At 41.3% G+C, this 27,831-nt stretch overlaps 1 protein-coding gene across 3 annotated transcripts in view; it reads right to left on the reverse strand.

Moving 5' to 3' along the window:
- Positions 1-2,999: 2,999 nt before the first annotated feature.
- Positions 3,000-27,831, reverse strand: part of LOC103188342 (heterogeneous nuclear ribonucleoprotein M) — a 26,670-nt gene continuing 1,838 nt past the window's right edge. For 2 of the 3 annotated variants that reach the window (XM_007908305.2, XM_042342614.1), the window contains 17 exons: positions 27,696-27,831; positions 23,241-23,293; positions 19,782-19,789; positions 19,559-19,652; positions 16,509-16,658; positions 15,862-16,015; positions 15,023-15,072; positions 14,315-14,369; positions 12,724-12,846; positions 11,696-11,746; positions 10,447-10,575; positions 9,856-9,906; positions 7,502-7,648; positions 6,208-6,255; positions 4,289-4,662; positions 3,930-3,981; positions 3,000-3,370 (listed from right to left, as the gene is read on the reverse strand). The exon at positions 27,696-27,831 is cut by the window's right edge. In XM_007908305.2, the coding sequence (XP_007906496.2) occupies positions 3,207-3,370; positions 3,930-3,981; positions 4,289-4,662; positions 6,208-6,255; positions 7,502-7,648; positions 9,856-9,906; positions 10,447-10,575; positions 11,696-11,746; positions 12,724-12,846; positions 14,315-14,369; positions 15,023-15,072; positions 15,862-16,015; positions 16,509-16,658; positions 19,559-19,652; positions 19,782-19,789; positions 23,241-23,293; positions 27,696-27,735 (1,743 nt within the window). In that variant the 5' untranslated portion in view covers positions 27,736-27,831 and the 3' untranslated portion in view covers positions 3,000-3,206. The remainder of the gene's footprint in view (positions 3,371-3,929; positions 3,982-4,288; positions 4,663-6,207; positions 6,256-7,501; positions 7,649-9,855; positions 9,907-10,446; positions 10,576-11,695; positions 11,747-12,723; positions 12,847-14,314; positions 14,370-15,022; positions 15,073-15,861; positions 16,016-16,508; positions 16,659-19,558; positions 19,653-19,781; positions 19,790-23,240; positions 23,294-27,695) is intronic. The other variant, XM_042342616.1, reaches the window with a different exon arrangement.

A 27,831-nucleotide genomic window follows, 5' to 3' on the forward strand; every position in this document is an offset into this window, starting at 1 on the left:
CAATGTGAAAAGCAATTAACAAAGGTAATTTTGTTGTTGTTGTCTCGAAGACATGAAAATGCATATGCCAGGATTATTATTATTATACAGTATTCTTGCCTGTAAAAAATCCTGGAATCTAAAGAGAGGTCAGAGGTTTCAATACAATGTTAAAATCATAAGGCAGCAGAATATCAAAATGAAACTTGATTGTCCTAGAGCAAGACTTCGGGATCCCAGAATATGCACGGAGGTGATGCTGAACCAGCTAAAACCACATAGCTTGCCATCGAGAGCATTGTCTGGTAAGCTTCTTGCTGCTGTCCACTGTGGACCACCCTACCCGTTACGTAATCTTACAGAGATAACAGATTTGAGAGACAAGAATCTGCACCCCTCTTAAGTCCTGTCAATGAGCCAGGCTGGTATGTCCAGTGCCCTGGATAACTGTAGACCCACTCAGCTAAGAATGTCAAACAGGAGCCAGTCCAATGCCAAGGAGCCTTTTTTTCACCTCCGCCACATTGCCCGCCTCTGTCTGTACCTCACACCCACAGCAGCTGAAACCCTCGTCTACACCTTCATCACTTCCCAGCTGGATTCTCCACCACCCGCTGCTTCCGCTCAGTTGGCTCCGGTCTTCTGTTCGTCCCTTGCTCTCTCCGTTCTACCATCGGCAGCCGTGCTTTCAGTCACTATGCCCCAAAGCTCTGCAACTCTCTTCCCCAATCCCTCCGCCTTATCCCCTCCCTCCCTCCCTCCCTTCCTCCCCACTTTCACATCCCATCTAAAGACCTTCCTTTTTGATTGTGCTCCCACCTCCCTCTCCCCCTGGCTCGGGGTCAGACTCCGTCATTATTAAATGCTCCAGAACGCTAACAGGCATGAAGGGCAATATAAATGTAAGTTGCTGTTATTCAATTATCTCCCTTGTTTGCTTGATATTGCAAACTTTGGTCAACTAGATATCTGACACTTTTGGAAACCCATCAACATGCTTTTAACAACAACAAAATGACATTCATATAGTGCCTTTGAGTATCTAACAACAACTTGCATTTATATAGTGCCCTTCACATGGGGTGGGGTCCCGAAGCGCTTGACAGTAGTGAAGGGATGAACAGGAGGTTGAAGCCAGCTGAGCGGAGGAAGTGGGTGGGGAAGTGGTGTCAGAGAGGTAGGGAGGTGCGAGAGCATGAAAGGATTTGAAAACGAGTGAGAGGATCTTGAAGTCAATCCGTTTGGTGATTCGGAGCCACTGGAGTCTGGCAGGGACTGGTGTGATTGGGGGACGGAGTTTCATGCGGGTGAATATCCGGACAGTGAAGTTTTTAAATAGTTGAATTTTGTGTATGGTGGATCTCGGGAGACCAGCAAGGAGGGTATTGGAATAATCCATCCGGGTATGGCCAAAGGCATGGACGAGGGTTTCTGCTACTTTGTGTGAGGTACGGACAGAGATACGCAATGTGATGGAGATGGAACAAAAGCGGCGCTGGTCAGGGAAAGGATGTGGGGTGGAAAGGAAAGCTGGGGATTGAACCTGATGCCTAAGTTGTGCACAAGTTGGTGAGTCTGAGGGAGAACCTGGGGTAGTTGAGGAGTTCAAACCCACAGGAGAGAAGTCGTTGATGGGAGCCAATGAATACGTCAGTGCCTCCGCACCTCAGGCAGCATCAGCATCCATGGATGCACACTCCAACTCACCAAGTCAATCAGGAACCTAGGCGTTCAGCCCTCAACTATCTTTTCTCCCCCATATCAATGCCATGACCTTCTCTGCCTTCTCCCACCTCTACAATATTGCCCAACTCCACCATTGCCTCAACCCTCCAGGCCACCAAAACCCTTTTACGCATTCATCACCTTAAGGCTCCTGTTGGCCTACCCAACTCTTCCCTCCAAAAGCTGCAGATCATCCACAATGCTGCAGCTCATGTCCTCTCCCGCTCCAGGCTCAGTGATCTCATCACTACCACCTTTGCCCGGCTCCACTGGCTCCCCATCTCTCAAGAGGATAGAATTCAAACTCCTCGTCCTCACTTTCAAGGCCCTCCATGGCCTTGACCCCTCCTATCTTTTTGACCTGCTGACTCCGTATCAAACGGTCTGCTCCCTCCGCTCAGCAGGCTCCGGTCTAGTCTAGGTCTCCTGCCCAACCCACCCAACTATCGGCGGCCGAGCTTTCAGTCTCTCTGCCCCCACCCTCTGCAACTCCATCCCACAATCCCTTCATCTTGCTCCCTCTTTTGCCTCCTTCAAGGCATGACTCAAGACCCTTCTTTTCGACTGTGCCTTCAGCCGCCCTCCTACCCTCTCTGCCCTCCCTCATCGCATGCTTAGGTCCTGATCCCCGACTGTTCAGCACCTTGGGATGTCCTCCCAACGTGAAAGCTGCCTTACAAATTTAATTTTGTTGTTGTTGTCTTACCGACATTCAGCTGCAGGAAATTTGCACTCATCCAGGCCTTGATGTCCATTAAACAATGTGATAGGACATCAGAGGACTGGGAGTTGCAGCTGGAGAAGTAGATTTGGGTGTCATCTGCATACATGTAGAAGTTGAGCCCACGTCTGCGGATGACATTGCTGAGAGTGTCGATAAGGAAAAGAAGGGGGCCAAGGATGGAGCCTTGAGATACCCTGCAGATAATCGGGCGGGGGCGGGTGGTGAAACATTTGCCGAGATGTATTATTGGCCATTAGTTAAGCAGGATTTGAACCATGCAAGTGCTTTCCCACTAGGATGGACGAGGGAGTAGAGGAGAATGAAATGATCCACTATGTCGAATGCAGGTCCAGGGGAACGAGGAGGCAGAGGGGGCCTTGGTCACAGAGGACAACATTTGTTACTTTGATGATCACTGTTTCTGTACTGTTGCCTAACATTTCGCCACCCTGCCTGGGAACTGAACCCAGGTCCTCACGCTTGTGAGGTGAGCGCTCTAACCACTGAGCTAAAGGAATCCTCCTTCCTTAACTTGGTTTGTAATTACGAAAATAATACAAAAACAAATAAGTTCCCCCAAATCACATTTATTATCAAATCACATTAATACAGAAGCAACTGTGTATTTTTGGACCAAATTTTTTTTAAAAAAAAGAAGCAATGTACACACTGTCAAATTGTCCATTCCAATACTTTAAAACAAATGGAACGAAAACATTGTCTTAAAAAGGACAGCTTTATGGTTTGGTCGTTTTAAAAATTCTAATAAAAATTGTTCTTAAACATTTCTGTCAAGTCGTACATCAATTTCTCTGCCATAAAGTCGAATTCCATTCATCATCCTGCAGGCACGCTCTGCAGCCTCTGGGGTTTCGAATCGAACCACACCACAGCCCTTGGACTTGCCATTTTCCATTTTTATATCTGCATAATGTACATATCCTGCAAGGCAATCAGTCATACCAAAATTCAATAGATTCTTAATCGTGATTCAGAGTAGTATATTTAATAAAGGCCATGCTGGGGGGGTGGGGAGGGAATTAACAAAGGAGGGGGGAAGAGGTCAGCATTGTTATTTGAGTTAAAGGGGTGTGGGAGGGGAGAAGGGAGAGTAAGAGGTTGGTCCTATTATGTGTCAGGGAAACAATAGACTGAACCAAGAAGTGGAGTTAAGCATGTGGGTCTCTCACTGGTTAAGACCATCCATAATTCTGACAGCCCTCGGGTGTGATTTTTTTTAACCCCCCCCCCCACTTAACTCAAGTAACAATTCTGAATTTATCATCTCGCACAAATAATCTTTCTCTATCAACCTGAAGCCTCAGAATTTAGATTGCCTTAAACTTTGCTTCACTGAAAACAGATCCAATTTTAGGAACCCCCCCTCTCATTCCGATATCATTCTTGTGACTTTACCCAGCTCAGAACCTTTTACAGATGATCACTGTTAAATCACCAGCTCAAACAAGATAGTGTTATAGCAGCTGTAAAATCAACTTACCATATTCACTGAATTTGTCTTTCAGCATTTTCCAGCTGATGTCATAGGGGAGCTGAGGAGAACAAGATGCCATGAAATACAGGCAAACAATCCCACACCCTCGCCCGTACAATTTACACCAACGACCCAGAGGAAAGTGCCAGCAGCCACCTCACATCAAGCTTTGCCGTTATAAGAGGCTTTTTTTCACACAAACAGAACACACATTAACCATATGGCTATTAAATAATTAACACTTCCTAAACAAATGAAAGTATATTCAGCAATTGGCCATTTTTAAATCAGAGGACGATGTTGCTACCCATTGCTCGCTTATTGCCCAGGTTAAGATGAAAGAAGAGGTGATCAGGTTTACTTACATTTCGAACAAATATTTGGGTGATTCTTCTGGCTGGAAGATTTGCAGATCCAACTCCCATCGATCCTCCATAGTTACCACTGAAACGACTACGATCCATTTCTGTGGTCTTGTCAAAACCTCCTCCCATCCCTGCAACCCCCGAGCCCATGCCAGGCCCCATGCGATCCATACTCCCACCCATCCAATCCATTCCAGTGCCCATGCTACTCCCCATCCGGTCAGCAGTGGAGGGCATGCCAGATCCCATGCGATCCATGCTGGTTCCCATGCGATCCATCGCTCCGCTCATGCGATCCATCCCAGGTACCATCCTGTCCATATTATCCATGCCCATGCCACCACCCATCTTGTTCATTGCTCCCATTCCAAGACCTGTGAAAAGAACATGTCAACAAATTACAATTTGTGTGTGCTACATGATCACATTCTACCCCTGCCATCATACAATATTTGAGTTTACTCATTGTACTCTACACAAACAACACAATCAGATCAAAATGAACTTGCATGGGAAAAAAGTATATTTTTGTATATTTGCTCAGATTCAGGCAGCAGTGTTTACTGAGAGGGTAATGGTTCTTATGACTACTGCACTTTAACACATAAGGTTTCGACAGGCTAAATAAGGACAAGCTGTTTCCGCTGGTAGGTGTGTCTGTGACCCGTGGCCACAGTCTTAAGATATCTACCAAAAGAAGCAGAGGGGAGGTTAGAAGAAATGTTTTCACTCAGTGAGTTGTTGGAATTTGGAATGATCTGCCCGAAAGGGCAGTGAAGTCCGATTCGATAACAGCTTTTAAGAGGGAACTGGATAGGTATCGGGGGAAGATGGGTTTGCAGGGTTATGGGGAGAAAGCTGGTGATTGGGTTAGTGAAAGTGATTTGCTCTGTCAAAGAGCCGCACAGACTCGATGAGCCGAATGGCCTCCTGTGCCGTAACATTCTATGAATATATGAAAAAAATAAGAAAATTGCATTGTATTTGTAGTATTTACATATCTCAGATTGAACCTCGGCACCTGAGTGGATAAGGATTGGATATGTACCTAACAAATGTCTTAGTCTGTAAGACATTTACAGGACACATGATTTGTTAAAGAAACTTGAGTCTATAAATGATCTCACAGTCCATGGCAGTTTTTGGACACTCAGGTGCACACTATAAGCATCATATCCACTATCTTTATGAAGCCTGATATCCTGAAGTCTGTTCCACAACTAAATTATACCTTGACTTTCCTGGCTCAATGTGGACCCATAAGAACTACTTTGTCTATTTGCAACAGTATATTTTTACAGCTCCTGAGTTTTTAATAGTGAAACGGGTTATTATGGCCAATGATGATAGACCATTCGGCCCATCGTGTCTGCACCGGCTCATTTAAAAGCCATCCTTTCCTTTAAGAGCAATCCATTCACCTGCCCTTTCCCCATACTCCTGTGGTTGACTCCAATATGGATTCTGCCACACCCACCTCTCCCGCAGGGCATTCCATATCCTAACTATTCTGTGCATGAAAAATATTTCTCCTAAACTCCCCTTTCACTCATTTACTAACCATCTTAAATTGAAACCATCTAGTCACTGACTCACCGAACAATAGTATATAATTTGTCCCGAATGATTACCATAATCTCTCATAATTTTAAAGACCTCAATCAGGTGACCCTCAAACTTCTTGGCTCCAATGGAAAAAGTCCCCTTTCCTCCAGTCTCTGCTTGTAAGCCAAACCACTCATCCCAGGAGTCATCCGAGTAAAGCTCCTCTGTGCCCCCTCTATCACCTTGACATCTTTCAAAATTGGGGTGAACAATACTGGACACAATATTCTAACTGAGGTCCAACAAACAATTTGGATAAGTGACAATGAATAGGGACACCTTATAAGTGAACAAGTTCTTGAATCTAGTCTTACCCATGCCTGGTGTGCCAGGAGCTACATTGCCACCAGCCATCCCAATTCCTGAAAACAGAAAGTTAAATTAGTAAAGAATGAACCTGTAGATAACCTGAATGAAGAACTTTTAAATCTGGTTTGTTCATTTAAGATATTTTCATTCATAGAAGACAATTTTATGGCGACTTGAAAAACTTTGCTGACAGATGTATAATATAATCCTTGCATTTGATATAGTATCTTATGCCCTTGGGAAGTCTCAAAGCGCTGTAATTGACTGTTTATTCTGAGGGAGAAATGCACCAGCCAATTGTGCACAGCAGTATCCCACAAACAGTCATGGATTGAGTGACCAATTTTTTTAAGGGACGATTACTTTGGAAAATTGACTAACAAACGGGTTCCTATTTACTACTAGATAAACAGGCGTGTGTAATAAGGAAACTTGCCTCAGGTTTAGTCCTCTCGCTTGCGAGGCGAGTGCACTAACAAAGACTCTACAGAACTGTTTTCTTTTAGGCTACAGTTTTGGTCTCCTTATTTAAAAAAGGACATACTTGCCCTCGAGGGGGTGCAGCGTAGATTCACTCGGTTAGTTCCTGGGATGAGGGGACTGACCTATGAGGATAGGCTGAATAAACTAGGGCTGTATTCTCTTGAGTACAGAAGAATTAGGGGGGGGGATCTTATTGAAATACATAAGATTCTTAAAGGGCTGATAAAGTGAATTTATGGAATTCACGCCCCCAGAAGGCTGTAAATGTCAGTCCTTGAACATCTTCAAGGCTGAGACTGATAGATTTTTTAAGAGGGATTAGGGTATATGGGGAGAGGGCAGGTAATTAGAGTTAGGTCTGAAGATCAGCCATGATCTTATCGAATGGCGGGGCAGGGCTCGAGGGGCCGAATTCTTATGTTCTTATAGGCAATGTTATTGAATTGGCAGCATTTGCAAACAGATGATGCAATGATAAAGCACTATAAGAATGCAAGTTTTTAAAAAAATATATTTTGTTCTTAGATTTAGGTAGATCAAGCAGAGCATAGTGGAGAGGCAGATGGAGAGAATGTCAGAAAGCCAGGTTGGGGAGGATTTATGCTGGAAAAGGAAAGAGCGAAGCTGGTAAGCAACTGTTTCGGCACCTTGGAAAGGAAAGGCAGGTTAGAGATGGATCAGTAATTTGAGAGTATGGAAGGGTTAAGAGAAGGTTTTACAAAAAAATGGGCGGGAGGGGTGATGACAGTGGTTTTGAAGGAAGCGGGAACTGGATCAATAAATAATACTCCATGTTGAATTACATGTTACACTTACCCATTGCAGGACCAAAGGAATCTCCATACCCACGAGACATTCCCAAGTCGTTTCTCCCAAAATCTCGGTCAAAGCCACCACCACCCATTCCTGGCGCGCCACTGCCCATTCCTGGTGCACCGCCACCCATTCCGCCCTGGTACATATCTAACACCCACACAAGAAGAGTCATGTTAATTATACACTCAGCAGAGAATGTCAGTATAATTGGTGGATGTGCTGGTGGGTTAAACGTGTCCCGCATTTAATATCCAGAGATCATTACTGAGATAGTTAACATTCATTGCCACATATTAATCCATCTTCCTCACAATCTCCCCCTTTACATTAAAACATTTTAGAAAGGTTAACACAAAAGGTTTAAATCTGTGCTTATTAGTTGGAAGCACTCGCCTCTAGGTCTGAAGCTGTATTTGCACCCAACAGTAAATCACTGTGAGGTGCTGAGACATTAACGTTATATCAAATGCAAGATTAGTACATGTCAAACTCCCCAGAGCAAAGCTTGCAGTATAACCAAGGTTGTTCATTGTAATAACTTGTGTTCTCCACACATATGCTAGGGTTTTCTAGAGGGGGGGGGGGGGGAATGCAGAGAACCTCCCACATACAAATGGCAATCCTGGTGTTCAAGTCACCAAAATGAGGAATCATTTTTACAAAACTCTCCAGAGAATAGGAAACACAGAATACTTAGATGGCATGGGCCAAATATTTCCACACGGAGGTGCTCTGAATATCCTTTGCAGTAGCCTCCAGGGTTCTAAAGAATTGTGGTGCTGGTTGACTAGTGTGCCCATCCCATTAAGAGACTGAACCTACAAAAGCTATGGCCTAAAAGCAATTACACACAAAGAGCCTGGGACCTTACTGGACAGTCCCGTAAAAAGCTTCCGAAGGATGAGCATTAACAACAAGGCATTTTCCCAATGATCTCTACATCAGCAAGACACGTATCTGGTCAGTCTTTATGAGAGATGAAAAGAAAGATGGAGGAAGAATTATGACAAGTTTGCAATGTTGGGACATTTGCGTTTGCTGAAAGCATACAGGGAAGGAAAGCTGAAGACCTAGGTTTACAGTGAAGTGTAAGACTGTGCTTAGATGCCAGGATTGCCTCTGTTCCCCCTCCTGCCCAAAGGTCGGAGTTATCTTTGTGGCACAGAACATAAAATGCTCATAAACAGATACCACAGTTATAAAGTCAGCAGGCCTTATGATTGCCCAGTGAGGATGGGAAATGCAGCATAAATGGATGCTAGTTAGATTTCTCAAGAGTCACAAAGACTGAAAAAGGTTAAAGCAATAAATGTATAACTTGGGCTGCAGCAAAGCCACATTTCATTCTTCCAACTGAATAGAGGCATCAAAGTGCGATGATGATCAGACCTCAGCTAAAGTACTGTTTTCAGTTCTGGGCACCACACTTTAGGAAGGATGTCAAGGCATTGGAGAGGGTGCAAAGGAGATTTACCAGGTTGGAACCAGGAATGAGGGACTTCAGTTATCAGGAGAGGCGAGAGAAGCGAGGGTTATTCACTTCGGAGCAGAGAAGGTTAAATGGTAATAATATTGAGGGGAAGTTTTTGTGCTGCTATTCTTGTCTATTTTCATGAATGTGCTTAATGATTTATATTTTTGGCCAGCCGGTTATCTGAACCATCCAGAAACTCATCACCATGCTTGAGTATATCCAAGTTGTAAGATGGATATGACTGATAACTGCCTCCTGATAACTCACAAGCAGCATGTGGATAGTAAAAAAAACTTAATAAGAAAATTAATAGAAGTTTTCAAAATTATGAGGGGATTTGATAAGATGAACAAGGAGAAACTATTTCCACTGGCGGGTAAGTCAGTAACTCGAGGACACTGATTTACAATAGTTATTAAAAGAAACATAGGGGAGGTGAGGAGAAATGTTTTCACACAGCGAGTGTCGGGATCTGGAATGCATTGCCTGAAAGGCTGGTGGAAGCCATTTCGATAACAACTTTTAAAAGAGAAGTAGATAATTATTTGGGGAGGACAAGTTTGCAGGGCTATGGGGAGAGAGCGGGGGAGTGGGATTGATTTGGAAGCTCTTTTCAAAGAGCCAGCACAGACACAATGGGCTGAAAGGCCTCCTTCTGTGCTGTATAATTTATGATTCCATGATTTTATAATTCTATGTGGGAGGGAGAAAACATTCCTTAAATTAGGAATCAATGATAACTATGAAATCTTGTGGAAATGTCCATTTGGCACAGGACAATTCTGGATTTACCAGGATGAAAGAAAATCTGATCTGAAGAATAAAACTAATCTAAAAATACAAACTCAAAGTATCATTAGCAAGCAGAAGAGTGTCTTACCTCCCATGCCACCACCCATTCCTCCTCTGTAATCATCCATGCCTCCAGATCCTTCAAAACATTTTATATAGTTTATTAAATAAGAGAACACATTTCAGGTACCTTATTACTTTTAGAGACAGGCTAGTCCTGATCCTGCCAACTAAACTTCCCCCATGATGGGATTTTCTGCTACTAAGGGCTCCACCCAGCCTCTCGGGTGACAAGTAAATCATGAGCAAATTTTGCAAGAGAAAGCAATTGGAATATGCGTTGAGGTATGAATTAACCTTGCCACAGCCCAGGCTTGCGTATAAAAATGTACTGCAAGAGTTAACCACCTCCCTCTCCCAAGCTGATCAATACCCATAAGTAACAAGCATTCAATGTAAATATTTTCAATTACTAGGAGAAAACAAGGGGGCAGACCAGAGCACTGGCGAATGCCAACCTGAATCAAGCGACCAGTTTGACCCAAGAGCACCTCAAATGTAACTTGTGCTCTGCGGCAGTTCAGTGCATTCTCCATTGCTGCCCAGTTGACTGAGACACAGCAGTGGGGTTTTAATTAAAAATATGTATTCAAGTCGTTACTTGGCAAAAATAAATTACCTCCCATTCGGCCCATATTTCCCATGTTCATTCCTGAACCAAATCTACCCGGGTTTTCCATCCGCTCCATTCCTCCACCACAACCACCTCCTCCTCCACCTCCTCCGCCACCATATGGACCATCCATTCCTGCAATTGAACACCAGTCATTAGGTCCACGTTTTGAAAATCCCATTTGTGGAGCACAAATTGTTGATTCACTGCAGGAATTTCAAACTGCTTAAAACAGTCACAGAACATGCTTGAACCCATTGTTATATTTACTAATTGTATTACCAGGAAATGACAGTAATAGACAGACTGATCTTAACCTAAAGTAGTCCAATCCCCCAATTAGCACCATGACTATTTCCAGCTGTATTAACTGATCCTCAAAGGAATAGAATGAACCAACTACAGTGAACTGCAGTCGTTTATTCACTTTATTCCATGTCATATATTTGAAGACCCATTGGGATTTCATTCAGTGACATTGATCTGAACTCAAAAGCTTGTGAGCTATCAGGAGGCAGTTATTAGTCATATCCATCTTACAAGTTGTATATGCTCAAGCATGGTAATGAGTTTACAGGTGGTTCAGATACCCGGCTGGCCAAAATATAAATCATTAAGCACATTCATGAAAATAGACAATAGGAGAAAAAAAACTTCCCCTCAATATTACTCAAAACATCCAAGCAACAGATATGAAGTATTCCAGATGACAGAAATGGTGCATTTATATGAATGTTCATGAAAATACTGACCATAAAACATTCTATTATAATGTTTGGATGTGGTTTCAGATCATTTTACCATTCACAGGCTGCTATTTAAGCAATATTTGCAATTAATGAACTCCTCAGCCAATATAGAGAAGCTCCCACCCAGAGTGCCACAAAGCAAATCTAAATGTATTGGACACAGTAACTCGTGGGCATTTTCATTGCACCTCAAACATCAGTGAGGGTATGCCTGGGTTCATTTCTCTGGCATATAATAATAATCCTTGCTTTTGATATTGTGCCTTATTACGTCTTCGAGACATCTCAAAACGCTTCACAGAATATACTATAAAGAGAATCGAATGCAAATGTTGTAGACAAAACGCAGCAGCCAATTATGCATAGCAGTGTCCCACAGGCAGGCGCTATATCAAATGTAAGGATTATTATTTCTATTATTGTTAAATGACACAGAAAGTTTGTTTTCCAACTTCCACAGCAAGAAAAGTGAATATAGAGTAATAAATATTTCATGTCGAACTTACCACCACCCATTCGGTTCATGCCACCAAATCCCATTCCGTCCATTCCCATACCTGTCCAAACACAGAACTCCATTCAGCAAAACCTCGTCTTGTAGCCAAAATGCTATTCTTTGCTATCATTTAGTCATAACAATGGTTGTATAGCTTTGAAAACTACTTGGTAGAATTTACGCGTCAATTTGGCTCAAAAGGTAGGACTATCGCCACTGGGTCAAAGAATATCTTCCTGTTCCACATTGGTGACCTGCAGTCAAGTCTAGTACTGGGTAAGCTCACGTCCTCCCGACGTGAAAGGCGCTCTATAAATGGAATCTTGTTGTTGTTGTTGCATTGTCAGAAGTGCCATTTTTCAGATGAGATATTAAATAATAATAATCCTATTAAATAGATGAAATATTAAACAGATGTTTGCTTGATCAGATGGACAATAAAGATCTCATGACACTCTTCAAAACCAGAAGGCAGCGTCGTAGTTTGCTAGCCAGTAATCATAATAGGTTATTCACCCATTTGCAGTAATTCTACGTGTAAAGGGCACAGATCTGCAATATCCTCAACTCACTTGTCAGATACAAAACAGTTACTGATCAGCGTTTGTGACGCATCACACTGGACAGTTTGGGGCTGATGTGAACAAACAATAATCCTTGGAATTCTTCCAGTTTAAGCAATCATCCAATGCCCACAAACAAACCTACATTAGTAGATTATATGGGGGGGGGTAGAAAAAGAGTGGGGGTTCCTTGGAACTGCACTGACTTCCAGCTGATGTCCTTAGCAACAGAACATCAGAATCAAATCAACCCTCTGCTTCAGTCTGTGTAGTCCTGTTCCTGAGCCAGGTGGGTCCATAATACTTCAAGGCACTGCTGATGACAGACCAGACAACCTGGTTTATTGGTAGGACCTTCTGTGAAAGACCTGACACCAGGTCAGCAATTCTTCCTACTCAGTTCCTGTTTACCCTTCAAGCCAAAGCCCCCAACAGAGATGGTGGTCTTAGCTGGACAAGCACCGACCGGTCTTACCTCCAACTCCTGGACCCATGTCTCTGGGACCAATATTTCCCATTCCCATGCCTGGGTTCATTTCTCTGGCATCAATTGGCTGGCCACCAGGTCCCAAGCCCAAACCAATCCCACTAAGGCCCTCTAGTGTTGGCAAAGAAGAAACATTTGTATATTTCATTTTGAAGATAACCTGCATATTTTAACAGTTGTCTAGAGCAGCAGGCCCATGCCATGAAAAGTGCAAGTACTAAGGTGGAAATCTGTTCAAAAAATGGACAACGTTAGCATTTATACAAAGGTGAGATTTCAGATGCCTGGTACTTATCATTGAAAACTATTTCTAAGGAATAAATAAGACAATTTAAATAATAAATCACACTAAAGGCTAATGGTAAATTTATGAGAATATGATACAAGCATTAGCTGCACACTATTATAGGTTTTACTGTGTATGCAACTTTCAAACTCATACTATCTCTAGATTTTAGCACAGAATGCTCAGAGGATTGAACAAATGGGTCATTAACCAGACAAAAAATCACATTTATTAGGTCACAACACCTACAATTGACAAGGGACTTAAATCATTATAGAAAATTAGACTTTCACTATTATTTTTTGTGTCATTACTTCATTTCATTATGCGATTTGATTTACTCATATGTAAATATAGTCTACATTGCTTATTAAAAATCATGTTTTTGAATAAATTGCACAATGACATTAGGACAAACATTAAGCTCATTTTATCTGCACGTAATTTTGAAAAACTAACAGTATTTTGTAAGATTATCATCTTAAATTGCTCATATTTGTCATTTGAATAATTATTTGTCCTGCTTTTAAATTCACAATCATTCAATGCTGTCATATACTAAGCACGACAGTGACATGTAGTGGCAGAAAGCAAAAAATGCGACAATTGAATTAGTCAGATTAAGCACATTTACATATATTCTTCTCACTAATTGTCTTTTGCCTTTGCTCATATTGATTTTAAAACAATCAAAATTAAAATCTTAAAATTTGATGAACCATGCCCAATGAGGCAACTGTGACATCGCACTGATTTTTATCAATGTAAATCAGCTGACTGGCAGGGACTGGCTACGTCACTAGCTTCATACCATCTTTATAATGCGGCACTTGGGGGTCTAGTGGTTTTAGTGGCTACCAGTGCCCCAGAGAGCTTACATTTCAAGTGATGTTTTGTGCATGCAGGGACATCTTGATGTGGTAGTCACACAGGTATGTCTCCTCACTCCACAGTCTAGGTCTTTACAACAGTGAATCAGATCTCAATGTTACTCAGGCAACCAGTTAAATGGGGTTTTGCTATTTCTTTGGGAAGAAAACATTCAAATCTAGAATACAAGCTGCCTACAGAGACAAACTGGTAATATAAACATACTAACAGTGGTTTGATCCACATTTTCACAAACATCACTCTATCATCTGATCTTTTACCAGGCTGTCCCAGGTCTATTTTACATCCAGGATTGCTATTAAGGCATTAATTTTGAAGTTAGCACCTAAGTAGAGTATCCAGGGTAACGCTGCAGTGAGGGAAATCCTTTCAAACAGTGGTTTGCTGGCCTCCAATACTTACTGGGAAGCTGTGGAGCTCGTTCTTGATAAAAGTTCTTGGGCAAGGATTTGTCATCCTAAAGGGAAAAAAGTCAAATGGTTAACAATAAAAACTGGAAGGATAGCCCAGCAACAAAAACAACAAAATTGCATTTGTGTAATGCCTTTCAATTTGAGAGGACATCCAAAGGCGCTGGACCCTTAATAGTAACATTACAGAATTCAGAAGACTCTCACGTGTTGATCCTCTCTCACATTTGTTCATTCAATTCCACTGTTCCGTCCTATCCACCTAACCCTTCAAGCTTTTTCCTTTCATGTAGCTGTCTACATGAGACATAATGAAAGGCTCCAGTCATGAAAGGCTCTGTGTAAATATTAACTGTATTGCATTGTATTTCCCTCTTGATACCCACATTGAATCACAGAATCATAGAATTATACAGCATAGAAAGAGGTCATTGGTCCTTACATGCCTGTGCCAGCTCTTCGAAAAGAGCTCATTGAACTTTGCCTCTATCACCTTACTTGGCAGGGCATTCCTTGTCCCAAAGCTGTGTGAAACAATTCTCCTAAGCTCCAGTCACTGACACCCCCCAGTGTATTCATATTGCAAATGTAAAACACATCAGCTACAGACTTTTTTGCAAGATGTGTTTAAAACCAAGTCATAGGTTCACTTTTGCTGTTTGCGTCAGGCATATTTTACACATATAATGTGGAGACTTACCATTTTTATGACCATAGGTCGGTCAAAAAGCAGCTGCCCACTGAACATAGCTAGGAACTTATTAAGAAAAAGCAGATTTTTTAATTTGTAAAAAGGTTTCGTTAATAGCTTAAGCATATGGACCAAGATAAAGTCAAGGGTTTTAGCACAACCTGACCTAAGCTAGTGGCCATTCCGAGAGGAAACAAAAACCTGGGTTCCTACTCAGAGCTTTCCAGCAGTAACCTGCTGAAGGCATGGATGTCAGTTGAGGGCAGGATCTCATATGGCCTCCTGATGCTCATTGTCATGACTACTACTTAAATAATGGCCTCCTGGAACACAAACACAAGAGGAACTACTGCATTTGGAATCCTATTCCAATAGAAAGGAGGCAGTACTTTCAGGAGGTGATAAATTGGTAAGAAAACAGGCTGCACTGAAGGCAATATGAAAATAAGGACTTCACTTATAATAAAAACAATAATTGTGGAACATTCATTGCAAACAATGCATCGTGACAAAGCATAACCTAAGTTGCTCGCAATAGGTCGCAACAATGCATAATCATATACTAGCGTGAGCAAGTTAGGTTGTGAATTGCAACAACAGCTGTTTTCTACGAAGCGCTCAAGAGGAGACTCAGCAGTGACCTGATGACATGGATGGTGGCCATTTTTAGTGTGGGAAGTCAGACAGTTGCACAAGTGCACAGTGAGGTCACCAGTCAGTTATGTAATCAGTGCAGAAAGACTGACCAACAATCATTCCAGGTTAGAATGCAGGTTAGAATTTTATGGACCTCTCTCCTATTCTATCGCATAGAACAGTATGCACTGTATTCTGTACAAAAAGGATACATATGGCTTGCACAGCCTCAATAGGATGCTCAAAGGTTACAGTGCCCAATCCACGGCTTTTTCCATCTCTGTCCTCCACAATGTTTGCCCGCACCACAGAGCCAGCCAAGCTGAAAACTTCCTTCAGCTTCTTCCAGCCTACTGAGAAATCCAGCTACAAAATAAAGTTCAGATTGAACTACGCAAATACAACTAAGTGTGAAATGTAGTGGTCTTTATCATAAAGTTCGATACATGTACCACATTGTGTTGTAACAAACAGCAGGAAAAAAACGACTCCAGGTGATTTTGTGGCACCTCCATGAAGCAGTTTACTTACCTTCTCTCCTCGGCCCATTACTCTTGTTAACAAATGCAGTTGCCAATTGGACATATGGATATTTTTAATAATTTGTTCTCCAATCATTTTAAGCAATTTGATGTCAAACTGAAAGCTAAAGGAGCACTCAAATGCAGATAGGGAATAAATCACAAGAAAAGGAACACTATAGATAATGGGGGCTTGTGTTTTTTTTTTTAAAAAACTGCCTGGTTGTTTTGGCACCATTATTGAGAAAATTTGGGGCAGAAAGCTTTCAAGGGTTCTTTCCAAACTGGTTTCTGATTTTACTGAAAACACACAACGTAACAAGCCTTTGTCAACTTACATTAATGATGAAGATTGTGCTGCCAAGCCTGCCAGCTTGAAGAGCATTGAGAATTTCTCTAGGAATGTTGGAGTTATTCATAAGAGCAGGAGGAATATTCATCATTCCCGGCCCACCGCCTCCACCCATCCTCTCGAATCCACTAGATCTCTGCATCACAACAACAACAAATTACACTTGTAAAGTGCCCTTCACGTCGGAAAGGCGTCAAGGATGGCCAAGAGGGAGTTGTTTAGAAGGTTGACCAAGGAGGGTAGGTCATTGCAGGAAGAGGGCCAGAGGGGTAAGAGTTCAGATGCCTCCAGGGCAGCAGAGGGCATGGAGGGGGATTTTCCTCTAGGGGTGATAGGAGATGAATGGGGGGGGAATAAAAGAGGAGGATTCCTAAGGAGAGATTATAGGGATGGTAGAGAGCGAGCTGCTCAAATGTGGACCTTTATCAAATGCAGAAAAGGATCCAGAGAAGTAAGTCAGGACCTGGAAACGAGGGCCACACCACTACCACGATGGTTGGGTCGTGGGGCATGATGGAAGGTATAGCCAGGTTGCGTGGCCTCAGTAAGGGGGAAGATATCACCTGCAGTGATCCAGTTTTCAGTGAGAGCAAGGATGTCGATCTTTTCATCCACAATGTAGACAGTGAGGCCTGTTCACGTAGACAGTGAGGCCTGTTCACCATCCAAATCCAGCTCATTTAAATTAAAGTTTCTCGTTTTGAAAAATGGTTAAAAACATAGCTTGGTAGACAAGTGTCATTCGTCTTAAAAATGACACTCGAGATATCATTTGATTCTCAAATGTATTTTGTATTTCATGATTTTTCAACTGAAAATAATACTAACATCATTTGGACATTATCCTTCATGACTATGTCGAAGTACACATCTATCAAAGCATACAACAATATGATATAAAGAGTGAGGAGATCAATGTTTCATACACAGTATCTACAGCATCATGTTATGACATCAATAGATTATTATGTCCAGGTAATCTTCCCCCATATAAAGTATAATAATAATCCTTGCGTTTGATATAGACGTCTCAAAGCGCTCCACAGAATACACTGTAAAGTGAATTGACCTTGTGGGCGAATTAATGCAAATTCTCAGATTGTTCCTCAAAGTTTGATCCATTTGCACAAACTTAGTTTAGATTTAAACAGCTTGTGAAATAATGTGTGTGGTGAACAGCTAAAGCAGCCAAAAATTAAGGAGAAAAAGAAATAAACTTTAAAGTTTTGAAAGGCAAAAATAATCTGCAGTTAAACAGAAGCACAGGAGAATGTGTGTGAGAATGGAAGGCTCGAAAGAGCAGCAATATCTAGGTTCACATAACATATTCATCATTTGAACTTACAGCTCAAGATATCCCTAGTAATATTTCTTTTCATCAAATCTCTAAATTCTAACATACAGGTTAAAAGCCCTGAAACATTATTATAAAATTAAAACTCAATCAATCCACTGTGTGTTAAACATATACTCAGCACGTAACAGTGGCTCTAGGACATCTAGGAGAGCATTGTTTTCCAAACAATTCATACTTAGGCAATAAATAGTTTTTTAATAAGTGGTTTTAATACGTTCTCAAAGACAATGGCCAAGTTGTTTGACACAATGAATTGAATGAGTCTTTTTGACTCTTCCCCAAAACTTTAATCGGATGTTGGCAGACCTATTTACTGGTTTATTTGGATTCATGATTGTTTCTGTACCGTGAACAAGAAGAACGGTTTATTAAGCAGAACAGAAAGTTGGTAAAACCTTTTTTTTCTATTTTATCACTTTTAAATATACTTGTATAATTTACAATATTCAATATTTAAGTAAAGGAAATAAAAGCCATTTTTTTAAATGGAAAAGGAGTAAAGTGTAACTAATGCAATTGCTGACATGTGTGCATCCTTATTTTGTGGAGAATGAAGAGTGACTTCTATATAAATGATCTGGATTTGGGTATAGAGAGTACAATTTCCAAGTTTGATGATACTAAGCTAGGAAAAGTAGTAAACAGTGAGGAGGATAGTAGACATAGACAGACTGGTAACATGTGGCAGATGAAGTTTAATGTGGAGAAATACCAAGTGATGCATTTTTGGAGGAAGAATGAGGAGAGGCAATATAAGCTGATGGTATAATCTTAAAGGGGGTGAAGGAACAGAGAGACCTCGGGGTTCATATAAGTAAATCCTTGAAGGTGGCAGGACAGATAGATAAAGCTATTAAAAAGCATATGGGATACAAGGCTTTATAAATAGGGGCATAGAATACAGAAGTCAGGAAGTTATGATAAACCTTTGTAAAACACTGGTTAGGCCTCAGCGAGAGACTGTGTTCAGTTCTGGGCACCACACTTTAGGAAGGATGTCAAGGCATTGGAGAGGGTGCAAAGGAGATTGACCAGGATGGTACCAGGAATGAGGGACTTCAGTGATCAGGAGAGGCAGAGAAGTGAGGGTTATTCTCCTTGGAGCAGAGAAGGTTAAGAGGAGACTTAATAGAATTTTTCAAATTATGAGGGAATTCTATAGGATGTACAAGGAGAAACTATTTCCATTGGCGGATCGGAGGACACTGACGTAAAATGTTAAAAGAAACAGAGGAGAAATGTTTTCACACAGTGAGTTGTTCAGATCTGGAATGCTTTGCCTGAAAGGCTGGTGGAAGCCGATTTGATAACAACTTTTAAGAGAGAAGTAGATAATTATTTGGGGAGGACAAGTTTGCAGGTCTATGGGGAGAGAGTGGGGGAGTGGGATTGAATTGGATCGTTCTTTTCAAAGAGTCAGCACAGACATGGCCTCCTTCTGTGCTGTAGAATTCTATGAACCTGATCATTGCACCTATGCATGCCGTAAAAAAAGGTCAGAAGGAGCCAAGCCAGATCTAGCTGAGATTTGCAGTAACAAGAAAGGATTTGCTTAGGCCATTCGATTGAGAAGCCAGAATCGGTATTTTGGCACTGTGAATGCAATGAGAAAGGCGCTACACAAATGTAAATTGTATTGGTGAGAAACTCATTCCCTCTTTGTGGTTAAAAAATCTCACCTCTTTCACTTTAAGAGGTCTTCCATTAAAACTGTAATTGTCCATCACTTCAACTGCCTTCTTCATGTATTCCTCTGATTTAAACTCCACAATACTGAAAAAGAAATGGTACATTATATCTACACACCTTCGCCCCATCACTTAACATAGAAACGTCAGCATTTCATATAGTTCAAATTAGAATGTGAAAACAGTTACAGAATTAGAAGTGGAATCCACTTACCCACATCCCTTTGGTTCACAGAAGTTAACATGTAAAGAAGAAAAAATAAAAGTTACAGTCGCAATAATTTAATGCTAACCAAGGTGGCCTACCTACATAAACATTAGGGGATGCTACAATTCATTCCTCACAACTACAGCAGCAAAAAATGTATCAATTTTACATTGTATTACCCTCCTTAAATATCAGTGTACTAAGGTGCGGCGGCACCACAAATGATTTCTCTCCTCTCCCCTCCCAGCAAGCTGTGCCACGAAGGGGAGATGTAGATTCAATCTGGGGCCGTGTTGCTTTAGGAGATCCAAGAAGCAGGGAGGCTTCTCCACACCAAAGGGTTAAAACACAAAGAAAAGCTGCACTCAGATCACTACCATACACCCTCTGCCAATTAATTCAGAACAGTTTTGTGGGCCGGACAGCCACACATTCAGCTGAAGGTGGCACATGGACCAGGAGAGTCAATCAAGAAGGGGTGGAGGAATACAAATTAAACTAAATATTCCCTCCAAATAATTATTGTGGCATAATACCAGACACTTTGATCTCTATTAACTTAATCAATATTATTATGCACAAATGAACATTACACTGTTGATATAAAAACAATAATAAAAATTAAATGTGCTTACGTTGAATGCATTAGGTTACAGATTGGAAATTTTAATGTAAAATCTAGATAAGGTTCTCCAGGAATTATGTCAAAGTGGGTACTGCATGTTGAGACCAGGTTGCAAAAACGCCAAGCTTGATGGTGTCTAGAATGATCCTAAATCTTTTCTATTCCAAGACGCGTGCACCCAACTTTGAGTAATACAGGGAGAACCCGTATGGCAAGCCTGCATTATACACACATCTATAGCCAACAGGAAGTTGCATGTCTGTGGGAATCCTAGTACCAAAGAAATAACATCCTTCACTACTGTTGCTACAGGCAATGCCACTTTCACTCTATTACCAGGTACAACTTAGGCAACATCCTCTTCCTTACTGCACCTCAACACCACTTGTCTAAGCATCAGAACTCTCTTCTCCCTTTAACGATTACAAACCTGGCAAAAGTATTTCAGGGAGACAACCTGATGATTCTATCTTTCATAAAAGGAAATAAAGCAGCCTGTTGTTTTTTTTACATAGCAGATACATTTGGTAAAAGTTTGGTTCTCCTTCAGCATTGCATGTTAAAATTCACAATGCATGCAAATCTCACTTGAAAGCATAAATGAAGAATGATTGAGCCCGGAAACCAAAATTCATAAGGCACAAACATTTACTGGGAGGCAAACCCCACCACTTATGTACTACTGAAACATATTGACCCAGAAGGTGCCAAGTTTGATACATGGTTTGTGCTGAAAAGAACACAGCGGAAGCATAATTGGCTTCTGCCAGGATGAGGGTAGAGTAAAAAAACAAAAGACAAAACAGGAGGTGAAAAACACAGGTTCTCATTCTCCAGCCCATGCCCAAGGTGAAAAGGAGAGCAAAGCAGGGAGGGAGGGGGAAGAAAGAATAAAAGTGCATGTGGACCACAGACTAGGACTGGATTGTGTTTAGCTGCTCTGACATTTCTGTGATTAAATTATCTGTAGTGCTCATTCACTGCCTCAGCTCAAAAAGACATCATCAACTACCCACAAGTGGACTGCAGCCCCACCACAAGTCAGTGCAATCTGGAGACATGGAGATGAAAGGGGGGGGGAGAAAGATATTTTTGAATTTCTGGTTAGCAAGTTTTTCATAGTTAAATTCGTAATAAAACATAATAATTTCCAGACCACTAACTACCCAAGTAAAATATAAAGTACCACATTAGAAAGAGGAGCAACTAATTTGCACGGAACTGGGTGAACACTGACAAACAACAACAACAAATTACATTTGTATAGCGCCTTTCACGACAAGACGACGTCCCAAGGCGCTGCGAGATCCACACCCGAGCTGGTAGTTGGGATAATAATAATCCTTGCATTTGATATAGCACTTTTCACGTCGGGAGGACGTCCCAAAGCCCTTCACAGAACACACTGTAAAGTGAATTGACTGTATATTTGTGGGCGAACGCGGCAGCCAATTGCACACAGCAATGTCCCACAAACAGTCGTAGATTGAAAATGACCAATTTATTATTGTTTTTGCTTTTGGAGGGATTATTATTAGGCTCTGTGTGGAGTAAGGAAACTTGCCCAAGGTTTCGCCCTCTGCCTGGAATTGAACTCAGGTCTCTCACTTGCAAAGCGAGTGCTCTAACCACTGAGCTACAGGACTCCTACAGATCAGGAGGGATGGAGGGTAAGGGTAGGAAGGTCACTGAAAGCACGGTCGAAGAGGACGGTCTTGAAGGAGGCATGGGAGAGGCGAGGCGGAGGGACTGTGGGATGGCATTCCTAAAGACCCGTTCGCCAAGTGGGCGGGCGAGGCTAGGTACATGAAGCAGGCTGGAGCCCGCTTAGCGGAATGAGCAGACAGGTTGCTTGGGGTTGGAAGGTCAGATGTAGGGAGAAGCAAGACCATGGAGGACTTTGAGGGTAAGAACCAGGATCTTGAACTGCATCTTCTGAGTGATGGGAGACAGCGGAGTTGGGCGAGGATGGGCATGATAGGGTCAGCGAACCTGGGGTGGGAGATGACACTGGCTGCAGAGTTTTGGATGATCTGCAACCTGTGGAGGGAGGAGTTGGGGAGACCGCCAAGAAGGGAGTTTGCGTAGTCGAGCCTGGATGTGATGAACACGGGTTGAGGGTCTCGTCAGCCTGCAGTGAGAGACAGTGGCGAAGGCGGTTAATGTTGTGGAGGTGGGGAAAGGCGGAATGGGTCATGGCACGGATGTAGGGTATGAAGGACAGTTGAGGGTCAAACAGGATGCCGAGGTTCTGTATTGGCTCTGTGAGTTCATAGTAGAGTGCATCCATGAAGGGTGATGCTGTCAGCACCCAAGGTATGGGGGCGCTGAAGGGAGCCAAGCAGGAGGGCCTCAGTCTTGCTGGCATTCAACTGGAGAAAGTCATCTCTCATCCAGGACTTGATGTCTGACAGGCAGTTTGTGAGAACAGCAGTGGACCTGGAGTTGAGGTTGGGGCCTGAGAGGTAGAGTTGGGCCTCATCCATACACGTGTGGAAGTTGACCCCATGTCTACAGATGATGTCACTAAGGGGGAGGATGTAGATGTTGAAAAGGAGAGGACCAAGGACAGAGCGCTGAGCGACGCCACATGTGATGGTGTGAGAAGAAGCAGTTAGCGGAGACTAAAGTGGAGACGGTGGGAGAGGTAGGATTTGAACCAAACAGCACCAAATATGCCTGCTATGTAGTCTACAACTTCATAATCATTCATATGCTTTTTTTCAACATCTAGCCATATCCACAGCTTTATATTTCTAAGTCCATTTCCAGTATTCCATATCCTGACTATTTTACATTTCAATTAAACCGCAGAAGAACTCATGTTCTTTATCACTTACCCTCGAATTTTCATCCGCATCCATAAAGAGTTCCACGTAAGTAACCTCACCAACTACAAACCAGATCCCAGACGAAACATACACGGAAGGAGAGAAGCCAAGAAAACAATTGGAATTCAGCAAAAACATTGACAGCGTTAATGCAATACCCTGAGCCAAAAGCCCAGAATATCATTCCATAAACCTCCTTACTAGTCTATGTACAGGTGTGCAGAGATCCCAAGTCTAACTAAACCTAGAAATTGACATATTATCATTTAGTGTCATTATTAACTCAATCTTTGTACCAAATTGTATTTTACTAAGCCATTTGCTTCTATCCAGCATTCTAAACCAGCTTCCAAATTGGATCACTTCTCTGTGTTCGGCCAATAAGGATGTCATGTTACAATCTTCAAAATATTCTGTTCCCCTCCCACTCAAATCAAGCCACAATAAGAACAAATGAATAACAACCATTAAATAGCATATAAAAATTGAATTTCCAAAAAGTAGATACACCGTTTGACATTGAAGTAACTACCATCATATCATGACATCCTGACCAGCAACCACCAACAGCTGAGTCGACTTCTGTTAAGATCACCACTCGTCTATGGTTTAGTCAACTTTGAACTTATCAAGCAAATTTATAACCAAGATCTGGATTAGCAAATTGGAGCTGATCAAAAGTTCTCACACACTACAAAAACATCTGTTACATTCAAGCAATTAGCCTTCAGTCAAGACACATTCAGTCCTCAGTTCCTCTTAAGAGCAAGTAGAATTTCTGAATAAATTTTTTTTGTACTATTCTAAAGCTATGCACCTAAATTGTTCCCTATCCCACAAAATAGAAAAAAAACTATCATACCAGATCAATGACACATGTGCGGGTAAGAATGTCAATTTCATTTTTCAATTACACATTAAACCTAAGCTGAACTTCTAAACCTCAATGATTGAAATTAATTAAGTGTTTTAGTGTTAAACATCAATGTTACAAAATGGCTAGTGGTGGGGGGGGGGAATAACGAGTCATTTAAAAATTCATGGTAAGTTTTTCAAGAAATGTTCCCTTATCTGGTCTCAGTGTGTACTATAACTTATTTGTTTGAGGAGATGGGCAGGTAAACTGTCAACCAATGACACTCTCTGAAACAGCTCCACCACCTAGACTATACACCCAAATGAAATTGGATTTATGGCAAAAGGCAGCAAATTTGTAACATCATTGGGCAGTAGGCTGGCACCAAGCTGCTGCCTATCAAGGTCATAATACCATGGAAATAAATGAGGAAAGTCTGCAAGTTAGTCATGCTTGCTTTTAAGAAGAACAACTGAATGTGAGCATCTCTTCTGCATCAGACAGTGAACCTCAACTTATTTAACTTGGCTTAGTGACACTCAAAACTACATGCAAGACTATATACACACACCGATTTTGGTTCCCTACACACCTGTACCACTTTTACCCCAACTTTACTAACTCAAATCATTTATATATTTGATCAATATTCTACTAAACCAAGAGCATTTACCTCTGCTTGGGCAATAGTCCCAATTTCCCCTCATTTGAGATGATCACTCTTGACAGTCTTACTGCTTGAAGCCGTCACATCAAGAAAGGCACATGTCTAACCAAACCTAGAAGTCTGAGTTTAACAGTGGTTTAACACATAGAACAATGTCTATCGACATTGCTTTCTTTCCAGACTGCTAAATACTGGTAGAAAAAACAAGTAGTTCTATGCAGCAGCATGCACCGCAATGGACAGTTCACACCTCTGTCCTGAAACACTAATTAATCCTTTTCCACTCAAAACACTGAAAGTACATTTAAATGGCAATCATCTAGGTAGGTTTACAAAATTTAGATCTTTAAGAAGTCCAATGAGACAGTTAATCATGCCTGGAAAACTACGAAAAATAAAGGGCTTGAAAAATAAATTTGTACAATTTTCCAAACTATATAAAGTTTACTGTAAAGTCTACTAGAAACAACTTGTTCCTAAATTGCTGGACTGGGCAAGCTCACCCTTTGTCCAGCATAAGGTTTATTAGAATTCTATGTATTTTTGTCTGTGGGAGGAATAATAAGTCTGGATATCAAACTAGTGGTGATGTAGGCATCTTCTACATGGGAACAGACAGCAACTTTGACATTTGGCCAATCAGCCTTCTTACTTGTAGTGATGGCTCGTAACACAGTGAACCATATCAAATGGATACTTATAACTTCAATGCTTATCACAGTAACATAATAATGAATATCTATTCACAACATATACCCAAGACAAGGCCATTTATCCAGATATTTGACCCCATCCAGATGTCGTCAGCTGAAAAAAATCTACTTCACTTTAAAAAAGACAATATGCTCTTTGACCACTGATCTCATGTGTTTCCAGTCATGGGAACTGAAAGCCCAATTGGCTGCTAGCTAGAGTTGTGCCACCTGGATTTTACGGCACACAAGAAGCTCGTTCACAAAATATTCAATTGTTCTGAATACTGTCAGTCCAATCACCCCAGTTTACACTTTAAACATTTCAGCAGAGGAGGCTACAATTCTTTTCAATCATAAAAATTCTAGAAGTGGTCAAGTGTAACATTCATGAAACCTTCAAGTCTTGTAAGAGGCAACAAACCATGCTCCTGGAATTACACAAGGCTTCCATTCAGCGTGGGTATTCCCCCTCTGACAATGCAGAAATGCAAGCAGTTGTGAAATATTCTCTGTAGCCTTCGCGAATCTTCTTGATAGCTTCCCCACATCTTTAAAAGTGTTATTTTCAAACAGATTTTGCAGAATTCAACTTTTATAATAAATAAAAAGAAACTTTTGAAAGGAAAGCAGAAGTACCTCCTAAAACTAAACTAGCCCAGTTGCTGGTCCTTTAGTATTCAGTCAGTCCCAACCTCAGTACAGGATTGGACCAAAGCTCTGAAAGCCATTATTTACTTACATTGTCGTTTCACTTTGGCATTAATATAGGTCCTTCCCAGCATTTTAAACAGCGTAATTTATGATTACCTCCTTTGAACTAGTCTTAAACGCTTAAAGTGCAGGCTCCTCGATTACAAGCGCAGGTCAGCTGACTACATCTTTGTTCTACCTGAAAGATGATTTCAAATTCTCCCTCCCCATATCACTGCTGACTCCCCTTTCTTTGTAACCTTTCAAACTTTGGATTAACACATAATTAAACAAGCTTGGTACAAACTTCACAAGCAGTCTCCTACCTTGTTAGACACCTTCAGCGTCAGCTCACACTCCTGAATACAGATGGGTCTCCTCCATTATCCCACCCACAAGTTGAGTATGATCTCCTGTGTATTTTCCCCCATTCATTTCTCACCATACCACCAATCAAAAATGTCCTGCTTTTAATAATATATTATTGACCCATCACCTGTCTCTTAGTAAATTATGTTAATTTTTGTTTTGAACTTCATTGAATTCCTTTTCTTGATCTGGTTCCCCCATATCCACCTAAATAAAGACTCACCATTAATTCTTGTGAAATGATTACCATCTCTTTCAGGCAGTGTTGTTGCAGTGTTCCAGCATTTTCCCTATTTATCCTAATCCCAATCTGCACAAGTATAAGTAACCCATTATTCAATCTACATTAGAGGACCCAACAGCAACAATCAAAAAGCTGGAAGATGCAAAAGTAGATTTTAAACCACATCACTCACTGATGCAAACCGCAGCATTTAGCCATTGACAGTTGAATAGAAATCCAAGGCTGAAGTTTCCAGTGACAGGCAATTAGCAGCATTTTAATCAAGCATCATTAATCTATCCCATTGGGCAAAAATAACCTGGCCACAAATGTTTACAGTCACTTGCAAATACACATGAGCAACCCACTTTAGACCCACTCTCTCTTTACCTTCTGTCCTTTAGGGGAACTTCCTGAGCTCCTCCAGATGATCTGGGTAACATTCTGCTTGGCACAAGCTGCTGCTATACCAACCCATTTATGCTCTTTCGCACCCCCAATTAAAATATAGAAACATGCTTTATGAATTAAATGGTCAGCTCTTTTTAGACAGACCTCCCTGATGCTTGTTTTAAATGAAGAAGAGGTAGGATGGCGCTTCTAACAAGATGCTAGTGGTGGTTCAGGATGGAAAGGAAATAGAAACAATGGGTATAGATTTGAACAATGTGGCAAGAGATTTCTAAAATTTCTGAAATATCTATTACAATTACCAGCAAAACATGAAATAAACCAGACTTCTCCCTTCTTGCAATATATTCAAATTATCACAAGTTTTGTGCGACGAAAGCTCTGCTAGAATTGCTTCCATGTAAAGAACAAATCATCTTTGTTGAAAAGAATAATTTTTTAACATTACAAATGTAAAGCGAAAACAGCAATTACAATTAATTATATTGGATGTAAAGTAGGCAATTGTAAAACAAAAATCTTCTAAATGGATACGCATCGTGTCTGATTTTACCTTTCTCTCTCATTAAATCCTTCAGAGTTTGCCACTTCATTTCAAATGGAATATTGCTAACAAAAACCCTGTATCTTGTATTTTTGATGGTGGGATAAGGCTCAAAGCGGCTTCCCCCACGCTTGCTGATCTTCTC

Source organism: Callorhinchus milii, unplaced genomic scaffold, assembly GCF_018977255.1.
Source record: "Callorhinchus milii isolate IMCB2004 unplaced genomic scaffold, IMCB_Cmil_1.0 Scaffold21, whole genome shotgun sequence".
Classification (NCBI taxonomy): Eukaryota; Metazoa; Chordata; class Chondrichthyes; order Chimaeriformes; family Callorhinchidae; genus Callorhinchus; species Callorhinchus milii.